The sequence below is a fragment of the Apus apus genome, chromosome 7, assembly GCF_020740795.1.
Source record: "Apus apus isolate bApuApu2 chromosome 7, bApuApu2.pri.cur, whole genome shotgun sequence".
NCBI lineage: Eukaryota > Metazoa > Chordata > Aves > Apodiformes > Apodidae > Apus > Apus apus.
The window spans coordinates 10,168,643-10,191,875 of record NC_067288.1 but is presented as its reverse complement, the minus strand read 5'-3'; the positions used below and the strand labels follow the sequence as shown (position 1 = coordinate 10,191,875).

Sequence of the window (23,233 nt, the reverse complement as noted above, 5' to 3'; positions counted from 1 at the left end):
AGCTCCAAGTATTTACCTATAACAAAGGGCCAAAACTTAACTCCTTTATGTTCTCCAATTCAAGTGAAGTGAGTGCTTCAGACATTCCAGCTGAATGTCACCATCACAGCATAAACAGCTATACCAGAATGGGTTTCTATTAATCTTTTCTACACGTGTCCCTTTATATAAGTAGATGTCAACTGGAAGAGTGCCTTAAAGCTTGGATTCTCAATGTTGTGACCATTGAAAAAAAGTAAAAGTATCTGTTCCAAAGAAATTTTTATGTAAGAAGACAGAAATGGAAAAATCAGTCTCCAAAACAGTGAACTGATGGGCAAAATGACCAAGAGCAGTATAGGACATTGAAATCCTTGGCATGAATTGAGAGAGGGCTCAGAGACACACTCAGCACAGGGGAAGCACACAAGCTATTCTACAGCCAGGCTGCCACCTACATCCTTTTCCCCTCTAGAAACTATGGTACGCCTTAAGCAATTTGGATGAGCTCTGTGGGCAGCTGTAAAACATACTGCCTTCTCCTAGTCAGATCTCAGTTATGGCCACATCTGTATTGGTACAGGCTAGTCACCTCCTCTCCCTAGTGCAAAAGCCAGCCTCAGTCTTCATTTTCACAACCTAAGCCAAGTTCTCTACACCCTCTACAGAGATATGCCAGTGTAACATGAGTGAACACTGCATTCTCAACAGCAGTAGCTCTTCCCTATGCTCCTCATAATTCTATACCATCTTGCTAGCAAAATTCTTGAATTGTGCAGCGGTGCAGTTCACCTCTGAAAACAAGGTCTTAGAGAGAAGAGCAAGTCATAGCCATACTGATCATAGAATCATAGAATCACAGGGGTTGGAAGGGACCTCGAAAGATCATCTAGTCCAACCCCCCTGCCAGAGCAGGGTCACCTAGAGTACATCACACAGGAAGGCGTCCAGGCAGGTTTTGAATGTCTCCGGAGAAGGAGACTCCACAACCTCTCTGGGCAGCCTGTTCCAGTGCTCTGTCACTCTCACAGTAAAAAAAAATTTTCTGACATTCACCTTAAACCTCCTATGCTCCAATTTGTATCCATTACTCCTTGTCCTATCACTGGTCATCACTGAAAAAAGCTTAACTCCATCTTCTTGACACTCACCCTTTACGTATTTGTAAACATTGATGAGGTCACCCCTCAGTCTCCTTTTCTCCAAACTAAAGAGGCCCAGCTCCCTCAGCCTTTCCTCATAAGGGAGATGTTCCACTCCCTTCATCATCTTTGTGGCTCTGCGCTGGACTCTTTCCAGCAGTTCCCTGTCCTTCCTGAACTGAGGGGCCCAGAACTGGACACAATACTCCAGATGCGGCCTCACCAAATGATGCACTAAGAGAGACTACCACTGCTACTACTTTAAGCATTTTTATGCAATTTCTTAGTTTAAAATGTTTGCAGAAAGAGGTGGTTAAAAGAGAATAAAGCAAGGAGTATTTAGAAAACTAATGGGTAAAATTAACAATGTTAATGCAGAATTTAAAGAAAGCACTTTCTACAAAAAACCTACTGTATTCTAAAATGGTTCTGCAGTATGGTTTGCTGCAGGGATGGGACGAACATATTTATCTAAAAGCAGTGAAATTTTCATTTGAACAAATACATTAAAATATAGATATAGCTTACAGATGTCAAATACGTAGCAAATTGACAGTCAATTAATTGATATTTGACTGAATCCGCTGCAGCGACTGAGCTTTACAACACCTATTCAAACTGCTTATTGTAATATACCCTTTTTCAGAAGTTTAAGAGTTTGATTTTTGTTACACTCCAAGAACAACATGTAATAACTCAGTTTTTGGAGCCAGAGGAGAACTGAAGTATTCAATTCGTCCCTTCCCTTGCTTGCTGCGCACAGAAACAACAGAAGCAAATTTAGAAGGAATATAAAAGCAATAAAGCAGTACCTGACCAGAAAGGAGTGGAGGAAGGGGGAACAAAGCTGTAGTCTGGAGGAGTTACAAAAGAAAACCCACAGAACAAAGAAGGGGCTTAGAGAAAGAAAGAGAAAAAGAGAAAAGCAAAAGAACATTGAAATATTGGCACAAGATTTAAATAATAGTTTTTTAACTATATCATTCATTGATAATAAGGAAACTAAGGTTCCCTACTAAGGATGTCTGGAAGGAAATTGACTATAATAACTATAAAATTTGTATCTATGATTTAATTTTTAACAATTGCATTTTTCAAAGGCTAAAGTAGAAAGGAGACACCCATTTAGGGTTTCAGAAAAGCAAATTAAAACTGCAGACTATTGCAAATATTTTCACATTTAACAGAACCTTTTCTTCTTTAGTTTTCATGCTTCTTAATAGCAGGAACTCATGCCTACATAACAATTCCTTTTGAGCCCAGAAATACTAGTCACACACCCTTCATTAGGAATACAGTCTAAGTACCAGTTGAACAGGGGTCTCATAATATGCATGGGAAAAAGTATGCATTTTGCCCTGCTAATAATTAACATCAGTAAGAATTCCACAGCTAAACTACATTCTCTAAGGCCCAAACACTATTGCTTGTCTTTGCAGTTCTCCCTGACTTGAGAGAAAACCTTTGAGAAGACAAAAGAGTATGTTTGGCCTGGGCAGAACTAGCACTTCATCCTAGTCCCTATAACAGCTTCCTCAAGTGAAAGGTTACAGGTACACTTGCTCTGTTACAAACAAACCTAAGGTCCACATATTTATAAATATAAAGTTTTATTAAATTAACTAAATAGCTTCAAATGGAACGAATGTTCTTACGTTTGTCCCTCTTTTGTAGAGGCAGTGACAGTATACACTGTACAAAACCTAGTAAATGGGATCTTAGCTCCCAGTTATGATTTGAAAAGGGAAGTCCCTCCTTAAGTGGTTACATGGTAATGTGACCGCTAAATTATACCTAATAACATCTGTAATTACAAACTAAGAGAGTTCCTTAAAAATGTAGCAGGGTTATATTAATCACCTGCAGCTGCTTCTCAGAATTTATTCCAGTGACTACACATGAAACAAAATAATATTTTATGCAATAAATTAACAAAGAATCCATGGTGGAGATAATTATTCAGTTTTGTGCATCTTACCTGGATCAGTATAGATACCTTCGTGAGAATGAAACTACCAGCATAAATAAAATAAACAGGACCAAGACTGTATTTTCACATTCACAAGCTATGGGTTTGTTTGTTGTTTTGGTTTATTAACACACAAAAAACCAAAAACATACCACTACAACCAACAGCAGTTGAAGTATCACAAGTACAAAAGAAACATACTCCAGTACTCCAGGGCTCTTTTGTAGTAGAAACTCCCTTCTGATCCTTCACAGTGATGATCCTTTCTCTACCTCTAAAACCAAATGCATTATCTAAGAATGCTCAAGGTTACCTGAGGAATTCCTGTATACTAGAGCTAGTGAGCCCAGGTGCCAGCTGTGTGTGGAAACACACTACACAAATCAAAAGAGCAACTTGACTGAAGTAGTGTGTCCATTCTTAGAAATAAAGGCAGTTATTTGTGTCTACAGAAGTAGGATGACAGTGTGCAAAAGTAGCAAGAAGGAATAAAGACAGGTAAGGTGATATAAACTGGGTGGCTGATCCTTTCCTGTCCATGTATTACCTTAATATTTTGCGAATTTTTCTGTCCAATATAACTGGTAGCTTGGTTTTACATGCCAAATTCTGGGCAACTAAACCTACATGGGTAGGGAAGTCATATTAGACTTATATAGATAACTAGTCTATATTTTAATATCTCTGCTAAGGGTTTTGGTGTTGGCTTTTAAGGAGAAAGTCTGGGTTATTTTGCTTCCTTACGGGTTGGGATGACATTTGTTTTATTTTATTTCGTTAATAGATACATTTACACAGCTAATGCATGAAGTAGTAGAATGACACGACTATTACTAGTTCATGTACCTCCTCCTAGTCTACAGATGATGAAAAACAGTCACTCAAATAGTCACTCTAATCTAATTTAAGAACTAGCATTTTTCTGTATAGCAAAACAAAATTTGATCAAACTATATCTAAAAAACCCTAGGGCTGAAAAATAAAAAATATAACATTTCCCCAAAAATGTTCCTAATTATTTTGAATTTCTATATTGAGAAAAGTAAATGTCTGGCAGCTCTTACAACCGCACTTTTAACAACTATCAGAACAGAGTGGATGACTTCTGAAAGAGCAGGAGATTAAAAACAAAGTTCTAACTAGAGAGGAAGCCTAACTAATTATCTACATTTAAAAAATATATTTTTCTTCTAAAAATCTAGTAGATGCTGAAGCAAGGATTAAATTCCCTGAAAATTTAAGAAGTTACAAGGTCATTTATTATGATTCACATCAGAAATTACAAGTAAACCAAAATGCCACTCTATTTTCTTTCCTTCAATGGGTAAGTGAAAACTTGACACACATTTGACACACAAAAATTGAATATAATCTTCTCACGTTGTTCTAGACAATGAAGTTAATTTGGTATTGCCATTCCATTTAATTTCACAGCAGCTCAAAGACTGAGAGCAGAAAATTATACAACTCTGTCAAAGTCTAGTGGTTCAACTCTGTTTTTCAGAAATACTTTTCCCACTTAATCTGTCAGCTATATTTGCTAAAGACCAGCTGTTTTTACTAAGAAGCTGATGTTTTCTCAAAAGATGGCCGCATAAAAAAATCCAAATACAGTCATGTGAATAGTGTAGTGAAAAATACTGAATTGAAATCCAAAACCTCCTTCAAATCAGCTTCAAACTGCAGAAACCCATTGCATTCACTAGCGTCAGCCCCGTGCTTGATAAAATATGGTGACTGTGACACTGAATAGTCATGCAACTGAAAAAAAAAAAGAGGGGAAAGTGCCCCTCCCTCTTTTCAGCTGACTTGTGTGGCTTTCTTTCAACAAACGTTTTTCTTGCACTCAGATTAAGTGAAAGAGGTCAAAAAAACAGTTCTCACTGAGGGCTGTGAAATGAAGTCAACGTTTAGCCACTGCCCCATGACTCATTTGTTTCCTCTACTAAACAAAACTGCAGCCTAAAGTTTACCAACTTCTTTCCAAATTCAGGCCCATCAATTCAGTAAAAAACTGACAGAATAGCTTTAAAACCAAGCAGTGTGATTTACGGATGGGTTGCTAATCATGGAAAGTTTGCTTAAAAACAACACAAACTTTTGGGGACATGATCACACTTAAAATAAAACTCTCAAATCCATTAAAGATCATTCTGTGTCCATCTAGGTAGGCTGACATAACTGTGGAAATCTATTAGATCTTAGGAGGAGTCTGAGAATTTAGAGGGTTTTTTGATCAGTTTGGACCAAGATAAAACCTGCCAGCTGCTACTACCATAGTCTGTAACATTAAATGGCTGATATTTACTATAGCAGAGATGCACTTTCTCATCCCCTTTATTAAAATGAGAACATCCCACACCCATGTACTGCCTAAAAGACCCTTTATTAAAGCAGATGTTTTCTTTTGTATGCGGACTGAAGGTAATCAGGATGTACCATAAGTCTTGTAGCCTTGTAAATCTTGAAATGATTGAGCTAATGATCTTACAGATTAATAAGTTGGTGGACAGTATGGACATATTCTAACTTGCCTAAGAAAGGAAAGAAAACAAATTGGCTCTGCTCACAGTCAATAATAACAAAAAATAAAAGCAAAGTAAAGTAAGCAGGGCATACCCTTCCAAGAATTAAAGCCTCATTGCTGTGAGGAGTTAAGCAATAAGGAAAGCACAAGAGATGACAAGAAGAAGCTAAGGGAGATCGCAAGCTAAAGGGAGATGAAAGGACAGGACACAAATTCACCAAGAGAGATGTACTGAGATACACCATAGCTGGGAGACAACTGACAGAAGTCCTGGGAAGCAGTGAAAGAAAACAGAAATTGAAAGAATAAAGAGGAATTGGGGGATAGACATAGAGTAAATGAAATGCACAGGCCCACGTTGGTTTCTTGCAATCATCTGTCCTAAATTATCCTCACTTTAATCAGGAGAGGAAGAAAGTCTCCAAAGTTACAGAAGTGCTCTGGAACAGAGGCAAGCAAGTAAACAAAAGCTCACAAACACAGCAAATTAAAGCAACACAGCCAGCTTCATCATCACAAAGACTAGACTGGACTTGATGGTCTTTCACAGCAGTCTTCATATTGTTAAAATATCAATTAATTTTTATTTTGCTCTTATTATCTGTTGCAGTACAAAGATACAGCCATTGTCTGCAGAACTGCAAATCTAATATTTGCTCTTTGACAGAAAGATTACATACTTTCCAGAGGCCAGCCATGTGGTAGCTTTTATCGTTAACGTTGAACTTGTACGTGTCTTAAAAATCATGCCAACTTCCACTTTAGTTGTAATAGGTTAAATAAAGGATACAACATGCATTGTAAATATTCTCAGTTTATTTCTAAATTTCAAAATTTTTTAACTGCTATTTACATTGTACAGTAGTACATTAACTTTCAGAAGCTTTGAGGCATGTAATAAGTATTTAGGGTTAAAAAGCAGGTATAAAAAAATTATGATTCAGGAAATCTAATGGGTTTTTTGAGAAATTTATGTGGTATTACTGAGATAGTACTTCATATACACTACAAGACTGATTTATTTAAATCCTTTTTTAAGGATTAGAAATCATCATAGATATTATTAACACTTGTAGATCCATGTATGCAAATGTCTGAAAAAACTAGGCAGGATGCAGTTTAATCACTCACTAGCATGCCTAATAGATGTTTGAGTATCAGGAAGATCTTAGGTTTGTCAGCAAGACAAACTTGCCAAACATGTTTATAAACCTCCTGGCAGATCTGAATCTGCTTAGCTTCAAAAAAATCCTAGCTAAAAACATTACTATAATAATTAATTATATATCAAAAATGGAAAATGAAGATGTTCAAAGTACGTTGTCTTTTTAATATTTATATAACAGAAAATACTACACAAAACTGTATAACACTCACAGTTGCCACCTGTTCTGTTACTTCTTTGTCCCACTGAGTTTTCAGCTTCTTTGTATGGAAATTGAAGAGTAGTATCCAAACTTCGGAAGCCTTCTTTGAGAGAGTGGTGCTTATAGTATTCTACGAGTTCCTTTTGTAAAGAAAAAACACTGTCATTGGAAATTTAACATCCTTTTCAACATTGTGGTATACAGTCAAGGACAGTTTTATCATACAAGGTAACCTCGTTTTATAATCCAACATCCCACAGTACGCTTGTTTTTTTAAAAGTGGTCAATCCTAAATATTGACCACTTTTACACTTACACTTAACTGGTTTTCATTTGTGTTGTTTTTTTTGTTTTGGTTGTTTTTTTTTTGCTTTTTAATGTAAAGTCTTATTCACACAGTCAACACTTATTGCTCCTTTGAGCCAGGCTGAGCATGCATTTGCTTTTCTGAAGTCAGGCGGAAGGCAAGATCAGCTGCTTGTTATGTAAGAGTAACTGTTCTTGTTTTTCTAATTTCTTTTGCAATGATAAGTGATACTGATCCATGTGTGCATTTGTAACACATGAGGCTTACATTTAAGACAACAGCACTTAAAGAGCAGATACACAGACCATATAAAAAGTTCAAGGCTCTGCCATTAAAATTAGTGTGGGGTTTTTGGGGGGAGAGGTTTAAAATAGTGCACGCTGACACACGTGACATTTCACATTCTTCTAGGGCCCAATCCAAAACTGTGTGCATATATATAAACTTATGTAAGTGTAACTGACATGAGCTGACAGCTCATGTTATCCCTTTGCAATCTTCAATCCCTGGCATTGTCTCTTTCATTTGAATTAGCCCTAATAATGTCAATATTACACAGTTTGTACACAGAGCCTAGAATAAGATTAAACGTGACCAAGCAATTTAAGGCAAACATATTTAATTTTATTAATGATACTTCAATTGTGGGATTTTCACTCTTCAGAAATGAAAGCACAAAGCAATCTATTTACTGTAAACCTTTCACTCCTATCAGTAACTCAGTCATTTCCAAAATTGAAGTTGACCAAGCCAAGCTTAGGTCAAAATAAGGAAATAGTACTGTGCTCAATAATTTCCCTTTAGTCAAAAAAAACCAACCAACCAAACAAACAAAAAACAACACCAAAAGCAAACAACAAAAAAACCTCACACAATTATGAGCCTACAACAGCCTGCATCAGTTCAGTAGTATGTTACTTCCAGCCAAACAAAATTGCTCTCAAATTATTTAATCCAATATTTAGTGTATAAACGATAAATTCTTGATAATAGTCAGAAGATTATCTCCTGAACTGAACTCTGTGGCACTTCACTCCTCACCATGTGAGTCGTTGCATATTCTAAAACTGCTTCAATAGACAGTCCAAAGCTAAGTAAGACGTACACCTGCTTTTAACAGTTCATAATCACAGACCTGCCAGGCATATCAAGTAAGCAGAAAGACCAGGAGACTAAGAACTGTTTGGGCTTTGTTGTCCAATATCAGCACAAGATGCAAAGTACAATGTCAGCAACCAAAATTTGCTATGGGTCACAAAGATTCAGTTGTGTTTAAAAGCTTAGCTTTTAATACCATTCTTCCATGAAAACAGTCAACAAACAACTGGTCTCTAAAACATTCATTGCACAAATCAGAATAGGAAACACACAAATAGATAAGCAAGGTAAGTAGCCCCTGCCAGCATGGATAGGGCTCCTCAGGAGTCTGTCACATTACCATGATTCACATCAGTAGACCTGACCTTTTACTGCACCTTGACCTGCTTTACCCACTCAGCTCTTTTTAATTATCTTGTGAAAGTTTTTCAAATACAGTGTTAAAATGATGTAGATGAGCTGTTCTGCTTTTGTTACCTTTGAAGTAGTACAGAACACTGTTTCACTGCAGATCTCTAGGTTTCCATGGCTGCTGGCTTTGTCTCTCTTCTGTTTCCAGGTCTACTCAGGCTACTCTTGTTCCTCTCATCTCCCAGACACTTAGTTTTTCTCTTGCAACTACCCAGAGCTAAGCAGCTGATCCACAACATATGCAAACAGTACTTACACTATCACTTGTCTATTTAACTCTCAAGGACAGACTTCATAATAACCTGAAACTGAGTTATGAAAATACTTTTTCCTAATGGAAAGTTAGCAAGGCTAAATTGGTAGCAATGTGGCCTTCAGACTAGAAATTTCTTTTGTCCTCTCAGACAGAATGCATAATCTTTTTGCTTCTTTTTTATCCAAGTTTGTGTCCAGTACTTGTATCTCTGATAATTCAGCTCTATTTTGAAATCTGTCTCAGAGCATTCAACTGCATAATTGCCATAGGATTTCTGGCAGCATGTGACTCCAGCTCATATGCTTTGCCAAGATCCTGAGAAGGCTCCAATGCTCTCATCAGCTTCCAGAGAATCATTTGCAGTGCGTGCAGGCTAAGTTGCCACCTCCTTCACGTGTTCATTTGAAGAACACCGTATGTGCTCGGAGGGAACCTTCACTTAGCTACTTTTAGGGATTACTATCTGAAGAAAAATTTCCAAATACTCAATATTCTCCTTTCAGAATCAGCCTAACTCCATTCCACATCACTGCAAGGGACACAGTCCAGTCCTAAATTTAAATATGTGGGTTTAAGCACATAATAACATCACTTAGAGCATTAACCTATTACCCTATTAGCAATTACAGACACATTTAAAATCTCTCACTCTCCCAGCCTTTTGTAATTCCACAAACCAAAGTAGCTCTCACTAAAAGCAACAGCTACACAGAAAATCTCGCATTGTTAAAAACATAATCGATGCTTACCACTAAATTCTTAAATTTTCTGTTTTCTGCAATGTGAAAAAAGCCATCTCTTGTTACAATCTTGATGTGTTTCACTTCATTATTGTACCTGTGGGCAACAAATAACTTATTCATATAAATGTGCTTTTAATCAGATGCAATCAGTAATTACCTGAGGGCATGTCCCTATAACACCAAACAAATAAATTCTTAAAGACTAAATTTATATCTGTACCAAAACAAAGATGACATCTAATTAACCAAATATATTTATTAAGACAGAGCTGAAGAGCTAATATGTATTCAGAAAAAGTCACAACTAACTGCTTATTCTAACTGGGAATTCACATATATTTCTTACTTTTATATTCATGTTGATAAACAATGTGAAATCAAACAAGACCCTCAGAATAATTTGCATTCACAGAATTTAGGAACCTACATTTAACTGAAATGTCTGAGATGCAAAGACCTTCGACAAGTTCTCACTGAAGTCACAGACACATTCTTATTCACTTCAGAGAATCAGATGACATTACACTCCATACACTTGCTTACTCTTACACAACATACTAGGCCATCATTTTTGTAGACCAGTTTGCTACACCAGAACAAAAAAATTGTTGCTACTTTCTTACTCTAAATCCTGGGCATTTTTGTCAGCAACTTAACTTTCCTATATTGATTCTCTTAAAGGCTGTGTATTATTACATAAATTGAAACAGGCTTTAATTTTCCTTATTTATTTCATATATTATCTAGACAAACATAAGAACAGAAGAACTTCATATACAAGATTTTAATCCACTTACTTAATACTAATTGCATATTCTCCTGACTCCTTGGTCCTGTGCCGAACCAGGTAAGTACTATTTATTCTGTTAATAAGTTCACTCTCTGCTTGCAGTCTTTCCATTGCTCCTGCAAACCTGTAACAGAGAACAATTAAAAGTGCCTATGATTTTTTTCACAGCTAAAAAGTAAGGTCTATTAACTATGCAATGCAAAGTCCCAATTTTCTGCATATGCTGGGGACTTAAAAATAGCTCAGTTGCAACTGAATATCCCTTTCCAGATCCTTGAACAAAGAAGAAAGCATGAAAAAATTCCACATAACTCAGGAGGAGAATTCTTAATTAGAAAAGTATTTATGCACACATTGAATACAGTAACTGTGAAGGAAAGTGCTAGAGTCTAAGCATTAGCTGAATAATTAGTAGATTGAATGGCTCATTAAACCAGGTGTTTTCCTTAATTAGAATTTCCAAGTGAAACAATACAACAGTGGTCCAGAACTTTTGAACCTCCCTGAGTTCTAGTGGGATTTATCTTAACAGAGTGCAGAATCAGGCTCAAATAGGCTATCAGGTCAAAAGAAGACCTAGTCAAATGTGGTATTTATACAACCATACTATTTTATTTGGTTGCATAATTATTCATAACCTCTAAAGGCTCAAGTGTACTGGGTAGACTAAACATCCACAAGCAAAAAAAAAATTCAACCTAATGTCCAAATTTGAAAGGGTTGATGTTAGGAGCTGAAAGCTAAGACAAATAAGTGACCAGTTCTGCAGCCTGATTGCATTAACAGATTTGTGCCCTTGCTCTGCCTTGCTGATTTGGGCTGTCAACTGATGTTTATTTGCAAAACTAGAGGTTAAACTGTTAATTGAGGAAAGTGACCTAACGTCCAGGGAAATTACACTTATTTTACCATTTTAGGCAGTCTAAAGGCAGTCAGCATCACAGACCACCACTACACAAAATTTCACACTAATACACCACTATCAATTAGAAGGGGGCTTTAAATAAAAAAGTTATTTTATGAAACACACCAGGGAACATGCATTTGCAAGTTTATTGCAAAATACTTGACTTTTTACAGTAAGTTTCAGCCTAAAGTAATTCTTCAGTTAAGTAATACAAATCTTTAGAAGATAGACTGAACCCAATGAGATGCTTTCTTCTAACAAAATTAGAAATAGAGTAAATGTTAGAATTTAATTTAAAATACCAATTTTAAATATTAAACATTCTATTTGGCTTGTTATGAAAAATCAGTATTTGCTTAGATCTTATTCTGATTTCACTTCTGGCAAAACAGGAAATCAGGACTCACATCTATATGATAAAAGCATGAAACCAGTGATGTTTATTCCGTACCTTTTCAAGAAGTGAGCTGAATTCCAGTAAAATGTTCACACATTACATAAGACCCCAGACGAGCAGTGGCTGTAGTTTTGATACACTGTTATTTTAGGTGTCTACAGTCTTATGTAGAATTATTCACAAGCCAAGATGTATTTAACATTATTCCCTCTTTTCACTTAAAATGTAAGATCTACTTGCACACTGTGTCTTAGTCTCTTATTTTCAGACCTCTGGGACAAAGGCTGCACAGCTACAGACTTGAAAACACAATGTCAAAATCATTTAGCATTTTATTACATCCTAAATGTTTTTATGTAACATATGATGTTACTTTCCCAAAACATTATACAATGTCACCTTCAGAAGTCTAGAAAGATTAAACAAATATAAATTAAATGGTAACAAACAGTCCTCCTTCTAGACTGCTGCCCTTCAAAGAGATTCTTTTAAGACTAAACAGGAACTCACCACAGTTGTGAAGAGTAGTCTACTGGTTTAGGAACCTAAGACATAAAAAGATACAAGAAAATGATGATAATTTTTTTTTTTTTCCCCAATCAACACAAATTAGATAGTATTGATATAATTGTCAATGTCCAGATGAAGTAAGCTAAAAAAAAGGACTAATTAGTCTGCAAGTGTAACTTCTTTTGAAATGAGTTATAATAAAGGACAAATATTTCATACCATTTTGAAAAGTAGTACAGAATATTTTAACTACTGGCTGCTGTCACAGATGATTTTTTTACTTAAAAAAAAATATTAGAAATTTTCCTGACTTCAAAAGAGACTACCTGTCCTGGTTTGAACCAGGATGAAGCCACTTTTCCTTTTACTCATTTTTTTTTTCCCATTCAGTAAGCTTTCTACTGATAACACTGAAATGTTTTGTTACTGACGAGACTGCAAGATTACGTCTTTGCCCTGCTGGCTCAGATACTATAGGGAGATCTATGACCCCCCCATAGGAGGCTGAGTTAGGCAGACAGCAAAACTGGCCAGAGATATTCCATTCCATATATCTATGTAAGCTCAGAGGAAGGTCAGAGATCACAGAAGACAACTTCCTTCCTGCTTCCTCTTCCCTTTTTCTTCCATTCATGGATGACATCCGGGGAGGACTCCATCCATCCATCACCATTGACTCCCAGGCTTGAGCTCTCCTGACCCTCACAACTCTCCCCTCAGCTCCTGTCTGCTCTGCCACTCTCTCTCAGACCTCCAGAACTTTTCGGACTATTCACAGCTAAGGAGATGTGGGAGTTGCTGGGGCCGGGGGAGGCAATAGGGGTTTGCACATTCCTGAACACATTTGTATATAATTGTATATATTTGCTTTTATCATTAGTGTTTAATTAAAGCCGTCTAGTTTAGTTTTCAATCCAGAGAGTCTCTCTCTCATTCTCTCTCTCCTTCCTTATCTGGGTGGGAGGGGGAGCGGATTGAGAGCATGGTTGTCGCTGGTTTAATTGCTGATCCTTAGTAAAACCGTGACACTACCAAACACAGATCAACTCAGGGAGGCAATATTATACAGGCCTACAAACTTAAATTAACTGAAACAGAAATAAATTACAGCTCCTACTAACTTAAGCTCAGGTATCAACTGAGATCTCTACCAAATGTCTAGAAGTGACCTTGAAATCAGCTCCAGCAATGGGATAAAAAAAACCCACAACAAACAACACAAAATCCCCATGTCCTTCCACATTTAATCACAGTATTCTGCAGTTAAATTTGCGAGGTTCAAGAAATGCAAATTTTTTGTGTTGTCATGAAGTTAGTCTAGTTCTTGAGAGAGAAAAAGGAAACATTCATTACTGCCAAAAAGCGTAAACAAAGGGCTCTCAAACAGCAGCAGTTGTAGTGCTGGTGGTATGTAAAGTCCTTTCAAGTGTAGGGTCCTAACGCAGCCAGGTACTACCACTGGCAGCAGCTGTGGCACTTCATATCCCTGCAGCTCCTTCTGCTTCTAATGGTGAGGCTTGGAAAAAGGTTAACAGATTATTAATGCACTGGCAAAGAATCCCAACAAGAAATGGTCTAGTGAAATAACCAAGTGACATTTCAAGGCCAGCTAGGCATTTACAGAGTCTACATGCTGCAAGATATTTCAAGAATATGTTTAATCTTCAAAAGAACTGGGCCTTTAATGATTTGGATTATCCCCCATAGAACTAATGCATTCTATCAGCAGCAGGAGTAAGAATAAGGAATATTTTAAATAAAATAAATATTCTTAATTTGTTAAGTGTCCTACTGTGTTGGAAAGGATATAAAAATTCAAAGATGGCTTAAGTCCATCCTCCAGAGTAGTTAAACAGTAGATGAGTAGTCCTTTTCAATTATTTTGAATGGATATATATATATAAAACACAAGTATGTAACTAGATGTAACAAATGGTGTTGTCATGAAACAGAGTAATATTAAATATTATTCCAGAAGCTCTTGGCTCATGCTGTGCTATGTATGAAATGCCTCTGAAGAAATGGAAAAACTGGAGGCAAGAACTAGATATTACTCATCTGGTGCAGAAAACGCCTGCTGACATATACTACTGATTGCAAAAAGGAAAAAATTGTTTACAGGTATATATCAGTGAAAAGTCTGGAATATAGATATTCTGGTGTTCAGCAAGTTTTCATTCAATATTCATCCCTGAAGTCTTTTGATGTATGTATTTTATGCTGTTTCTGGGCATTTTTGTATCAGCTGGTTATAAAGACTGTTAGACTTAATAACAGTAAAAATTATAGCATGTTTAAAACCTGATTGATGTTTCAGTAGCTTTAACTATATCATCTATCATAATAAGACATTTACATTTCATCCTTCCAAGTTAACAGTGGTGAAGCATCAAATTATCTTTTTGATCTGGTCATCACACCAGTTGGTAACACTTCAAGAATAATACTTATTTGTTCTGTAAAACTGTATTATTTTCAATGTGCCTCTAAACAGTATATTTTAAACTTAGCAGAAAGCTTTATCAGTAGAAAGCAGTCTTCGCAACACTCTACTAGTGTTCTTCTTAACTTTGATGTCCTGCTTCCTCTGCTTTGAAGTACAGTGGCAGTTCCTAAAATGTTGCTATGGTTACTGTCAATTATAGTATACAATGGCTGACTGGGTGGCTCCAAGAACCTAACATCAATACATAGCAGGTACTGCCCACGTCCAGGATGGTGACACCATGGCACAGAAAATCCACAACTTGTACAATAAGCAAGGAGTGAATGGAAGAAAGCTAAGTTCATGTAGCATTTTCATCTTTTTTCCAGATCTGTTCTCTCACCCAACATACCTTGTATCTAAAAACATTCTGTGCAGAGTACTAAAGATGTCTCAAGACACACTAACGTATTTATCCTCTGTAGGATTACATGTATATTTGTTTTAGAAACTAAGGCACAATAAAAGCCTTAAAGCCATATGAAAATGTAGCCATTAACAGCTGATTCCACGTGCTTATAAACCATTTAAGTGGCTTATCTTGATCGCAGTAATGAAAGCAATTCTTTTAACAAAGCAAACTGTTGAGAATCAAGTTCAAAGAAGTTAAAGCTATCTTGAAGCAAAGTAAGGACTATGATTCATTTCTGGGTTTATGGCTTTACATCAATTACTCAACAAAGGGATATATAGTAATGCAATGCAGTGTTATAGAGGAGCAAGCGTACAGTATATGAATGCATCATCACATCTGAATACAAAACTCTTTAATTAATGTTTTATAATATTTTTTTCTTATTGTTACCCTGAACTTCTCCAGATTGAGAACATCCTTGCATAAAATAAAGGCAGGTAAGAATCTACGGAGAGGAGAAAATGTATCGAGCAGTTGGACCTCAAAGTTTTATTTTAATTTTTCTCTTATGTGTTCTTCCAACTCACTACTTACGGTGTAATCCCTCTCTCTAAACCAAAGTGACTGAGGAACAGATTAGAACCAGAGGATTCTCACCTTACTGCTGGGAAAGGAAGAAAGTGCATTTTCAGATAAAATGCATTTGTTCTATACTCTTGAAGCAATTTAGACAGTTTGATTTATTAATATTCTCAAAAGTTAAATCTGCTTCTCAAGCTTTTTTTTGACATGCCTTATATACATCTGATAACCAAAAGTATTAGAATGCTGTATTTTAAGCAATATTGAACATACCATGAAAACACAAAAGAACTAGAAACAATATGATTTCCATAAGGTAAGATTAATAAAGCAATGGTATGAACTAGGCAGTTTTTCTGTAAGATGACAAAATTTAAAAATTGTACTTACACATGGGCTAGGCTTTACTGCATCACTTGGGAAGAACCCAAGCTCTCCTGTTGTTAGATTTCTGCCCTAGAAAAAAATCCAAAATTTTCCATTTTTGAGACATAATGGGGAGCAATAGTAAATAATAATACAAGCATAGGGATTTAGGACAAGATTTTATCAGAGTCTTGAAAATATAATGCTGTTCTAATAAAACATTACTCAACAGTTTTGTGGGTTTTGTTGTTTGCAAAAAGTTAATCATCTGGAAGATATTAAACATTCATGGACACAAAATGGTGAGAAACTATATAATCAGTGCACAGACTTATATGAGAGGTAGAGAAATACTCTCTGTCCAAACAACAATCCCACAATTTCCTTAGATGTCACCACTTCTTGGAAGATGCTGTTCCATGCAACTGTGGGACACTGTGTTAGGAGAGTAAAGGTAAAGTGTGCATTCTATGGACAGTATACCAAGACCAAAGCAAAAGCAGCAGTAGAGAAGTCACCTGGATGGTTTCTTTCATCACACAAAATATCCCTAAGTACTGTGACCAGTACAAAACTTTGCATTTTAAGCAATACCATCAATGTAACAAGCACTGAGACAATCCAAGAAAGGAGATGTCCTCTCAAGACAAGTTTCACATGAGACACCTGCAGATGGTTTTGCCAGTTAAATAAAATAAAATCCTTAAACAGAACAAGAGTTTTATTTACTACACATTGCTGAAGGAAACAGTTCACTTTAAAATGCTCTATTGATAGCGAGGTCATACAAATAATCTGATATAGTCCTTAAGAGACTAGGTTATTTTACTTCAGAAATTCTAGCTAAATTCATCAAGGTTTGGTGTCATTCATACACAAAACTGTGACCGGTTGTCAAATGATAATTTTGAAATTTAGGTTCTATCCATCAACTCATTAACAGCAGCAAAATTATTATGACACCATACTTCATTTCTACTAATAACTTATTTCTACTTTATGTTTCTTGCTTGCTATTCACTTATTGTTTGATGAATAAGCATCTTCTTGAACACTGCCATATAATTATTTGTGTCATTATAAAAAGGAGAACTAAAGGACTGGACAGAACTAGTTTTAAAAAATTATATTATGTACATACTATTACATGGTCTTTCTAAATTAGTAAATTATATATTAAAATATATATTTACATGTATGTGCACATACATATTCAAATACATAAGGGCCAGTGAAGCTAAGATTTATAAATTATCACATCCTTCACCCACTTGCATTTTGTTTACTACAAAGCATGGTGAAGAGAAGGATGAGACAGATGAAAAATTACAAACCAAATGACAAATCAAAATGGGAAAAAAATGCATTTTTACAGTGCTGCTTCCTCAATGTTTCCATTTTATATCCTAAGTATATTTACAATACACTTAATGCCTTTTGGCTTGTTTACAGCAGCACCACAAACTACTGAAGTATTAAAAAGTACATGTGTAATACTTATTACTTGATATGGGTTAATCTGCATCAAAGAAGAGTTGATTGTGAAAAAGGAAATAATCAGTCCAGGAAATATCTCTATTTTGGCATACTTGAGAAACATGATTTCCCAAAGATGGCAGCTAAATGCAATGCAAACTTGTGAAACTAGATTATATTATATACTATGGTAGGCATTGCAGCACCCCTGAAAGTCTACCCTCAGGCTAAGCAGGCACCAACTTACTCATACCAAACTCAGAAGAGGAGAGAAATCCACATCTGTAATAAAAATCTGACTACTTCAAAGCTGCACTATTACAGCTGAAACAACCAGCAGTGCTCTGGTTAAGGTGTCTGAAATTGCAATTTATAACACCAAGTTTTCTCCTCTCCTCTTACACACACAGCTCCTTTTTCTTATTTCATTCTGCAACTGATGTTAGCCAAGTACCAGCTATGCAAGCAGTATGGGTCTTCTAGTCTTGCATCTGAACTGCACAAAGAAATGCACAAGGGGATGAGTGTAAGCATAAGACCATCCTTCTCTTCACATGCAGTCAGGTGTTTACTGAGGACAGCAAAACAACCTGTGACAGTATCAACCTCCCTACACTACACATTCTCTTTGGAGAAAGTTCAGGTTTGGGGATGATACCAGTGTAGAGGTAGAAAGCAAATTCATTGAATTCAGAAATCTTTATTCCAGCCATCTTATTTCTTCCATGATCACCCAGTTTGCCTCTCAGAAAAGTATATGCAGCGTCATAAAGAGAAAAAAACATACTTCTCCTGTTTTCCAGACTGCATAACATGTAGATTCATATGGCTTTATGGTCTTGAATTACTACAGAGATTACCACAATTGCTGTACAATCATTCAAACATTAACTTAGCTGAATTTTAACATCAAAACACATTTGATTGCACTTAATGTATAGCTTATGCATTGCTTAGTAACTTGTGATTATTTGATGTAGTGTAAAGAATGCAAAAATATTTAAACCGTGCATACTAATCTATTACAAGCACTTGAATTTCTAAACTAAACAACAGGTGACCTAAAAATCTATTCTAGTATTCGTCTTACAGGTCAGCTGAAAATTACTTTAAAACACCTCTTGAAGAAAACTTACAGATTTTAATACAAATTGTGCTTTGCGGGGGCGGGGGGGCTTAATATGCATTTTTTAATGCACATTTCATTACAAGACTTATGAAAATCTGTCTGTGACAAGACAGCTTGTGAGAAAAAATGTTCCTGAATAATGCTAATGCAGATGACAATTTCCATTAAGATTCAAATCTACTACTAAGGCTTCTGGGGAAAAAGCTTCATGCACTTTCCAGTCTCTGCTAGTTAAAGACAGTGAGATTCTAGCTAAATTCTGTAGCATGATAGGTACATATATAATCTTAGAAAAAATCCAGCAGATTGAGTTGACACATGTTTCTGAACATGGCAAGAGAATCAGTCCCACAAGATGCCAATAATTCTGGGTTGTACTAAATTTATTAGTCAGATTATTATCTTCTAAGGCAGTCCCAAATCAAGAGCATGCTTAAGTGCTTCTCTGGCTCTTAACTCAAGAACTTGCAAAACCAAACACTCTCTTGAACTCTTATAATTTCACTAGAAGGACTAACTTTAATGCCATGTTCTTGCAGATTTAGTCACCAGGACTTTTATTCTAAGGCTGCAAGAATTAAGCTTTAAGTAATAGAGGAACTACCAGCACTTTAAAACTAGAAAATGTTGTATTAGACATTTATTTTGGGTAAAATACAAATATTTTTGTTGTTGTTGTTCAAAAAGAAAAAGGGTTAAAAGAGCAATATATCAATAAGAATCTAATATCTGGGACTAATGGAATATATTGAGCCATTTGCTAAATCATACACTACCTGCCAAAATAAGCTATGTGCATCTCCTCTAATTAGTTCAATAGTATCCCCAATCTGGATGTGCAAGGGTGGACCATCTTGTGTCGCTGGCTGTGGTATTCCATTGTAGTTTCTAATTACTTGCATTTTTGGTAAACCTGAACAAACAAATAAAAAAAAACAACAAAAAAAAACAACAGTCAACATATTTTTAGGTAACAATAATTTATAAAACCTGAAGATCACAAATGCAATAAATCAAAGAAACAATATGTCTTTAGTAGGTACCTGACAAATGCACTCAGGCAATGCCTTAGCGTACTGTGCCATGTACAGCCTCACAGAAGAGATCTACTTGGAAACAACATCTATGTCCTTCCATCTTTTTGTGGTAATGTAGATTTCTTGGCTATGGTGGCTCTTTGCTCTATATGTGCACTCCTGAATCTTCATAAAGTTCAAATATTAATCCTGTGTTTGTGTTCGAGGTAAGAATTGTAATGCGCTAGTATTAAAGACACCAATATGAACAATTTCATCAGCTTTAGATCAGTATGACTAAAAAGTTTATTGCTAATGTGAACATTCCCAAGACAGTAAGGATGACAATCCTTCTAGGATTTTTGTAAGACTTTTTTTTTTATTTATTTATTTATTTTAATTTTTTTTATTATTTACGGATTTTGATCGTAATTTTGGACACACATATCAAAGCCTGGATCACTTTTTAAAGACAAAAACTCTAGCAGCATGCTACTCCTTCCACATCAATACTGGCAGCATCTAGACTGCTGATCTGTGCTTTTTTTTTTTTAAATTTACTTTTTTAAAGGGAGCAAACCACTTATTGAGGCACAAAATGAGAATAATTAAAATACTTTATAGCTACAGTTCAAGTGCCCTCTACAAGCATGCATCAAATGGGAGACAGAAGGCAGGATTTCAGCCAGAAGAGAAAACTGTGTGTACTATAACTCCATATTCTAATAATTATACTTTTAAAGAAACACTGAAAGCATTATGGTCAACTAGTGAATTGCACTAAAAGAGCGTGCCGTGATATTATAAGACTACTCAAAATCAAGTCAAGTACCACCCACTCCATAGCAAATATTGTACAGACTTAAAAACTTTTAGAAAAGCATATTTTTCCAGTCTTTCTACTGCCAAGGAAAGTATCATTTTAACAGAAAAGATCTATTTTTAATTATTCTTCCCTTATCTTTAAAGAAAATTTTATGTAATAATTTCCCTAGGTAAAACTCCACATGGAAAGTTAAAAATTGCTTCAATTAACTGGACATATCAATTTATAATCTTAACCAGAAAGTTTTTTGTTAGGTAAGATTTGGTAAAAATATGTTTTAATAAATATAAATAGGAGTGAAAGCATAGAAAGTCAATGTACATGAGCTGCCATATTTAAACAGCTTCTTGCTGGAGAGTCATTAACAACTTAATTCTAACAACAAAGGATCTGCAGGCCTACAAAATACTTATTTCTGTTGCAAGACCACTACTGTAATTAGGTGGCAAGAAATACAGATACACATGGCCTCCTCTAAATTGTATGAAACATGAAAGAGATCACCTTCCATAATTGCTACTCTCTGTATTTAAGATTAAATACCAATCCAAAGGGCTGATGAAATATTAAGCAAAGTAATACCAGCTCTTATGTTACTCAACCCAAATGACACCATAACTTTCATTATTTCTTGAAGTTATTTGGCATATTTAAAATGAGCACCTACTTATTAGTAAGCCATTATTCTACTTAGGTAAATACTAGACTTTGCTTTATTTCTCAACTGAAGGCTGCTATGCTTTCAAATATTGACTCAGCATCAAAAAATGTTGCGTCTGTTTTGTGGGAAATAAAAGCAATGCTGCATACAAGTATCTACTCAAAGCTGACAATTTTGTCCTAATACAAAGGAAGTCCCTCATCACAATGTAATGATAACTTTGCAGATGTGATAAACTGTAAGCACCCACTCATCTTAGAAGTCTTTTGACTTGGAAGTCAAAACAAATGCGCAATAAGTCACTTGTGTTATAAAAACTTCTATCAGTGGTTTAGTTTATCGTATTTTTCATGTGCAAGACAGTACACTTTAACATCACCTTTGTACCAATCTCATCAGAATATAATAAAAAACACACTCATGCACTTCTCAGTACAAATCCTAGTGTTTTTTAAAGTAACTCCTTATTCTCTTTTTCACAGGTAATTATGATTATTGATACCTCTGAAAGTCAGGCCAGGAGAACAAGGGGGGGAAAACTGTGCTGTATCAACTAGCAGAATTATTCAAAGGTAACACAGAACTGATCATGTTAAAACATAACATGCCTAGAATACTTGTATATCATTCAATATGCCGAATTCTATAAAATCCTACAGCAATTTTCATTATAAAATTCCATTTGCAGATACAATGTTGAAAGATTTGATCTAACATCTCTAATCATCACTAGAAATAATCCTGCATATTTAAATATCCTTTTGAGTTAGAGTCTTAAGAAAGCTCACTATCTTGCTTCAGATCCCTTCTTAAAACTTCTTTGCCCTAATGCCCACAGAAACTGCAAAAACTACAGCACTGATGTGCTACAGCTGCTCTCTGCTATGGTGACCAACAAATCTTACTCTTCTACTGTAATTTTACTACCTACATTTATCCAGTTCTTGCACTGGGTCTACTTAGGAGTTTGTTGTGCTCAGGGCTGTCTTTGCTATGAATATATACTGTCTAGTGCAATGTATAAATACTATAACTATACCTACATAAATAAAAATCTGCAGTAACAGAGATACATGGCTAGGATTCCCATACATTGCAATAATATCCAAGAACACCATTATTTTCTTATTCTATCATTCACTCACTTTAGTAATGATACTATGCGCTAGCTTCAAGGCCACCGATCAAAAATGCATGTATAAACAAGGGAAATTATTTTCTGGTGCTAATTATTTAAGCACACATGAGATTTGACTCAGGTTCTGAAAAGTACTTTGTACCTCAAAGCACAGCAACTGAAGGTAAATTCACTCTCCAACAGAAGTGTCCGAGTCAGAGAATATATATTCATTTTAGTATCAGCAACACCAGATCTGTAAACAGCCTTTATTGATTGAAGATATAAAAGCAGTGAAAGTGCAACTAATGTGTTTTACTCGTTGCATGAAAATATCATTAAAAGGATCTGTCCCTGTTACATTATTTTAATTATTTTTTTAAAATCAGTTTTTCCAGGAACAAATGGCTAAATTAAATCCTTGACTCAGACACAAACACATACTATTCCAAAATAGCTATTTTTCCACAGATAAATGTTTCTTCTCATACAACTTCCCTTATAATACTATTAAGCAGAGAAGAAATAAAAGGGATACAGAAAAGTTAATAAATAGAAGTACACAGCCAAAGAGCTCCAAACAGAATACTCAAATTTCTTTTCACCATGCAATTATAGATTTGGTAACAGTAGCTTAGAATTAGCTTAGCAGATTAGCACTGAGATAGTGTACTTTTAATTGGACAGAATCTGGTCAGCCTTTCACCTGCTGACCTTGAAGTACACTGGTGTGGGACGAATCAAGTCCCATCCATCACTATCACAGTAAAAGGCTTGTACAAACTTTCAGCTGTTTAGCAAGCTTATCCTAAAATTA

General features: G+C 35.5%; 1 protein-coding gene across 2 annotated transcripts in view; it reads right to left on the bottom strand.

The window, feature by feature from the left end:
- Nucleotides 1-23,233, bottom strand: part of VAV3 (vav guanine nucleotide exchange factor 3) — a 155,566-nt gene that overhangs the window by 7,339 nt on the left and 124,994 nt on the right. Inside the window, exons 20-26 of one of the 2 annotated variants that reach the window (XM_051624781.1) lie at nucleotides 19,573-19,709; nucleotides 16,216-16,281; nucleotides 12,404-12,438; nucleotides 10,597-10,713; nucleotides 9,806-9,893; nucleotides 6,995-7,124; nucleotides 1,934-2,017 (exon numbers count right to left, since the gene is read on the bottom strand). In XM_051624781.1, the coding sequence (XP_051480741.1) occupies nucleotides 1,934-2,017; nucleotides 6,995-7,124; nucleotides 9,806-9,893; nucleotides 10,597-10,713; nucleotides 12,404-12,438; nucleotides 16,216-16,281; nucleotides 19,573-19,709 (657 nt within the window). The remainder of the gene's footprint in view (nucleotides 1-1,933; nucleotides 2,018-6,994; nucleotides 7,125-9,805; nucleotides 9,894-10,596; nucleotides 10,714-12,403; nucleotides 12,439-16,215; nucleotides 16,282-19,572; nucleotides 19,710-23,233) is intronic. The other variant, XM_051624783.1, reaches the window with a different exon arrangement.